Source organism: Aplysia californica, unplaced genomic scaffold (genome assembly GCF_000002075.1).
Source record: "Aplysia californica isolate F4 #8 unplaced genomic scaffold, AplCal3.0 scaffold00279, whole genome shotgun sequence".
Lineage (NCBI taxonomy): Eukaryota > Metazoa > Mollusca > Gastropoda > Aplysiida > Aplysiidae > Aplysia > Aplysia californica.
This window is the reverse complement of record NW_004797549.1, coordinates 509,523-514,488: the sequence shown is the minus strand read 5'-3', so window position 1 is coordinate 514,488 and position 4,966 is coordinate 509,523. Positions and strand designations below refer to the sequence as shown.

General features: G+C 36.6%; 1 protein-coding gene across 1 annotated transcript in view; it reads left to right on the top strand.

Annotated features, from left to right (window-relative positions):
* LOC101863910 overlaps positions 1 to 4,735 on the top strand; it is a gene marked incomplete in the record, with an annotated part of 280,465 nt that extends 275,730 nt beyond the window's left edge. Inside the window, 3 exon segments of the mRNA XM_005101353.3 lie at positions 198 to 375; positions 1,282 to 1,347; positions 2,384 to 4,735. Of these exon segments, the coding sequence (XP_005101410.2) occupies positions 198 to 375; positions 1,282 to 1,347; positions 2,384 to 2,502 (363 nt within the window).
* Positions 4,736 to 4,966: the final 231 nt, after the last annotated feature.

Here is a 4,966-nt window from a genome sequence, read left to right as displayed (position 1 = left end):
TTTGTGTGTGTGTGTGTGTTTGTGTGTGTGTGTGTGTGTGTTTGTGTGTGTGTGTTTACCACTGTTGGGGTTGTTGCCCATATGACAGTTCATATTATAAAACTGTCACCATGTCTGAATAATACCTCTTACAACTTCCTTTTCTTTTTGTTACTGCCCCTCACTAAACCAATCTTCTCCTGTGACCAAATCCACAGACGGAAGTGTGGGCTGAAGTACCAAGTGATGAGGACACCTGGCGATCCCACTGCGTGACTCTCCCCCCTGGCAACATCAGCATTTCGTTTGTCGTGCAGCGTGGTTCAGGGTACCGGGCAGACATTGCCCTCGATGACATTTTGAAGTTGACAGAGAGTTGTGATCAGTTCCTCCTTGGTGAGTTTGTGCGTTGTAGTAAGAGTTTTTACAGCATTTGCAACACAATTAGGTCTTGTAAGTGCTTGAGATTAGAGGTCTTGCAAGAGAGAAAAATCCGAAGAAAAGAAGAAGAGATAAGGACGATAGATGTTTGACAGGAAAGAAGAAACTAACCTCACCAGCTCACATGCCAAGCCCCCACGCGTTTGTGGAGGGTTAATTCATTGAGTGCTCTGGACGAGAGTACTCGCAAATTTTAGGCCCCGCCCTCATACTAGTTACTAGCGATGCGTATTCTCGCATTCTGCCTTTCTATCTTTAGAGAAAGAATTACTCTGTCTAATCGATACCAAGTTATTTGAACTAATCGTGATTTGATTTCTGCTCGAACAGCCATTGAGCCTGCTAGTTTTGATTGATTTTCCTTGGTAGACGTAATTTCATGTTGCCATTACAAAACTGCCCTGTATATGAGGGGAGTTCACTGCTGGAGCTCTCAGCCGTGATTGAGTTAAGGATTTTGTTATGTGCTTTGAAAAAACAGATGGGAGATGATGTTGTTCCTTTTGAACAGAGGTACTGTTTGGTAACCATGAAACACCTTTTATCAAACCTGAATACATATGATTTTCATTTTTTCTTTGAAAAGTTTATTAATTTGATAGTGCTTAAGTGAACTGAGAATGTTGTTTCAGCATGTGATTTCTTACTCAAAAGAGTGAGAGAAACAAATTACTTTGAAGTTCACTTCTATTCTGGAAAAGTAAATGGCACAAGTTGAATATGAAATAATTCAAATCTGCTCTGTAACTATGTAAACGAAACAGGATGAGTATAAAGTTGTGTTTTGGAACACTTAGTTTAAATGTATGGGCAGCACAGGAAGGTATTTGTTGTTACTTTGTTATATTTGTTGTTCCCCAGGTGGCCGTATTATAGGGCCTGTTTTTGGGGCAAGCACCTCCACTGAAGCATCTTCTGGCTCCGGAGGTAAATACTTCACATAGATGTGTGCTTCTGGGGAATGGGTTTTCTGGACTTTATTGGGGTAGTGGGGGGGGGGGATGAGAGGCATGCATTTAAATATAAAGTGTGTGTGCTTAGTGTTTGTGTTTACTAATTTCTTCGTGTTTGTTTGTAAAATGTTCGGGATTATATGTGTGGGGGAGGGTGTGTGTTTGTGTGTGTGTGCATGCGCGTGCATGTGTGTGAGAAGAGAAGAGATTTTTGAGGGAACAATTTTTCATAGAAACCAAGTTGAATTTTCTCAAGAAATGGATTACATGCTTTTTGAAAAATATATTATTATTTTGTTTGTTTCTGAAGTCTTTTTCTTTATATGTTTCAAACACTTTGTTGTTGGCACATTGTTGTCATTTTGCGTCAGACAAGACTTTGGTGAGGAAGACCTGTGTTCAAATCCTCTATAGGGTGTTCTTGAACTTGGGTTGTTTTATCACTTTACAACAATCTGTACCAACCATCAGAGGTAAATTTCAAATTCAGAAGTCTCACCTCTTGAATAACCGCCTAGTGTTTCTTTAAAGAGGTGCTCAACCGATGCAGCTAGGTATTATTTTACCTTATTGCCTTCTTCTTCTCCTTCTAGTGTCAGTTCTGAAACAGACATTGATGATCTTGGTTTACCACTGTTTTATCTACTTGAATGTTCTCAAAAAGCCTCCTGTATATATCATCTTGATCTTTTCCTTCACCCAGTGGGGATTGGTGGCTGCTGTGGTGTGTGGTTTGCTCCTTCTTTTTTATCAAACATATGTTGTCGTGATCTCTCCTCCTTCTTTTTTTGTGTGTTTGTTTCTCTCTCGTAACAGTAACACCTCTAATCTTCTGCACTTATATGACCTTATTGTATTGCAAGTGCTATAAAACTCTTACTAAAACTAAAACTAAAACTTCCCTCCCTGATCTGTTCAGGTGCTCTAAGCAAATTATTCATGTCTACCTCTGTCTCTGTTTTCGCCCGCGTTGTCTTATCAAGATATATTTTCTTCTTGCTTCTGACCAGTGTGCAAAGCTGACGAAAGCCCATGCAACAATAACATGTGTCTGAAAAAGACAATGTTCTGCGACAAAGTTTCTGACTGCCCCGATGGCTTTGACGAAGTAGGTTGTGATGAAAACTGAGGCAGATCCTGTGAACCAAACACCCTTCCTCTCCACGCCATGATGCTGAAGGTAGAAGGACTCAAACAAAAGTGTAGGCTGAAATTGATGATTTTTAACCTAAAAATTATTTTTGACTGAAAAAAATCAATGTAACAGGATAACATCATATTTTTGCTTAGTTCGTGTTCATGATATTTCTTTATTCAGTGTTCTTTTTTCTGAATTTTCAAGTGCTAAATTATTGGTTGGAATTATGTGAGTTGTATTCCTATGTGTAGAGAGATTGGCAAAGGAAAGATATGACTTAAGTGTGGCTGTCCCTTGTGTGTATCAATGGCTTAGGGCACACATTGGCTGACTCTGACGTCGCCAATCAAATAAGAGAAAGCATGTTTATTTTAGTTAAAGCAATCAGTAAAATAGATGGGTTGGTTACCAGAGTCATTTAAGGAAAAATGTTTTTTTATTTATATTAAAAATTATATTATTACAGTGTAACGCGCAAAAGGGAAAAAAGGAGGCTATATTCTTCTTCAAATTTGGTTAAGAGATCGATTTACATTTCCTTTTAATTGTTGAGTTCAAGTTTTCGCTTATAGGGATTTGGCTCAGTGACAGCCACAATTTGTCAGAAAGATATGGAGAGTGGTAGAAGTAACACACTGAAAAAAAGAAAAGTACATTTAGTTATGATGAAGCAAAACCTGTAGATTTTTTAGTTTTTATAGCTTAGAAAAAGAGCGGTATAAAATTATTTTAGTGCCAAAGAATTAGGTGCTTTTTTTTTTGCTGTATGACAAAGCCATAACCTTCAGAGTACCCTTCTTTTTTTCTTTTTTTTTTCTTTTTTTGTTACTGTTGTTAATTTGTTTGCTATCTGGGTACGCGTTCAGATATATTTATACTTGTGATGATAATGATGAAGATGTTGATAATTTTTGTTATACATAAATTTTGCTTTATGATTTTTTTTATGACTCCTTTTATGGCACTGTTCAATAACGTTGTTTCTGAACATTATGATTATAACTATTTTATATCACCGCTGTCACAAGAAGAATGCATAACTCTGTTTGACCTTGTTGTGCAGGGTAAATTAAACAGAAAAATAGAGCTACTCATTTTTCTTGAGACAGTGATGAAACATATCTATATATATATATATATCGACTGCTGAGCACAAAAAGTGACTTTATCCACTTTTCACTGTTTTGAGAAAAAGAAGTTGAAGTTTTGGCGATTTTGAAATCTCTGTAACATAGTCAAAAAAGAAACATTAATATCTCGATACCAAATTAAGCTACCGCTTAGATATAATTACAAGGGTAAAATAGTGGCTTAAAATCTCACTACCCATATAGGCCTATCATTTCTCTCCATTTCGACCGAAAGTGGATAGAGTCACTTCTTGCGCTCAGCCATCGATATACGGTTATATTGTTGCTGTACATATTGGCATGTCTGCTCTGAGTGCGTAAACAAAATACAGACGTCTGTCATCCCACCGATGTGGCGGGGTGAAAGTGAAAGCAAAGTTTGTACACATTGTATATCTGCAACTCATTTTTTCCACACAAGGAAAACACTTCCTGTTCTGAAAATGGCTGCAATGAAAAATGTATTAAACATTTGATGTGTATAATTACAGGTTATGTGAGTTTTATTCCTGAAATGAACCTGGTGTTGATTCAGAAGACAGGGTCTTGACAGGGTTGGAAGTTTCTCAGTGACACTATGTCCCTGGTCTTAGCTGTGTTTCTATCGGATGTTTAGCAGTAGTCGTAGAGTCAGAGAGCACAGAGCTTTGGAAAGTTTATGGTTTACTCAAATAAGCTAAATATTAAATACTAACCATATTAATATATGATTTTATCAAGTAGAATTTTAACACTATAGAGATATTCTCATCTTTTTAACGAAAAAAGAAGGTGTTTTCCTGCATGATTCACCTTCTACAACTTACAGCTTTGTTAAAATTTATAGACACCATGTTGTTGACTAGCTGGTCGGATATTGTAATCTACGAATGGTCGGATACTGTAATTTACTAAGCCCAGAATTTCGAATCTCTATTTTTTATTTCTGTTTCTTAATCTGTGGTATTGGTCGCACGATGCTTGAGATATTTTGTTGAAATACGCAATTCTAAATAGTAAATGTTGAAAAAAAAGAAGAAAAAATACATTATAACGGTGCAACTTTTATGGTAAAGGTGCAATTTTTAAAGACTGAAACAGTTATTCCCTCTCCAGAAACATTTATGGGCTTAGTATTTTTTAACAGGTTGCTGACGATACGAGGGTTTGGGAAATTGCGGAATATTTCATAGTGATCAACACGAGGCTCTATTTCGGGAAAGAATGAAGTGAAAACAGAATCTCAGATCACAATTTGTTTGTTGATGTTGAACATAAATTCATTAACAACTCTCATGTGTTTTCTTTTATTGCCATTGCTTTTGTACAAAACCCAAATTTTTTAT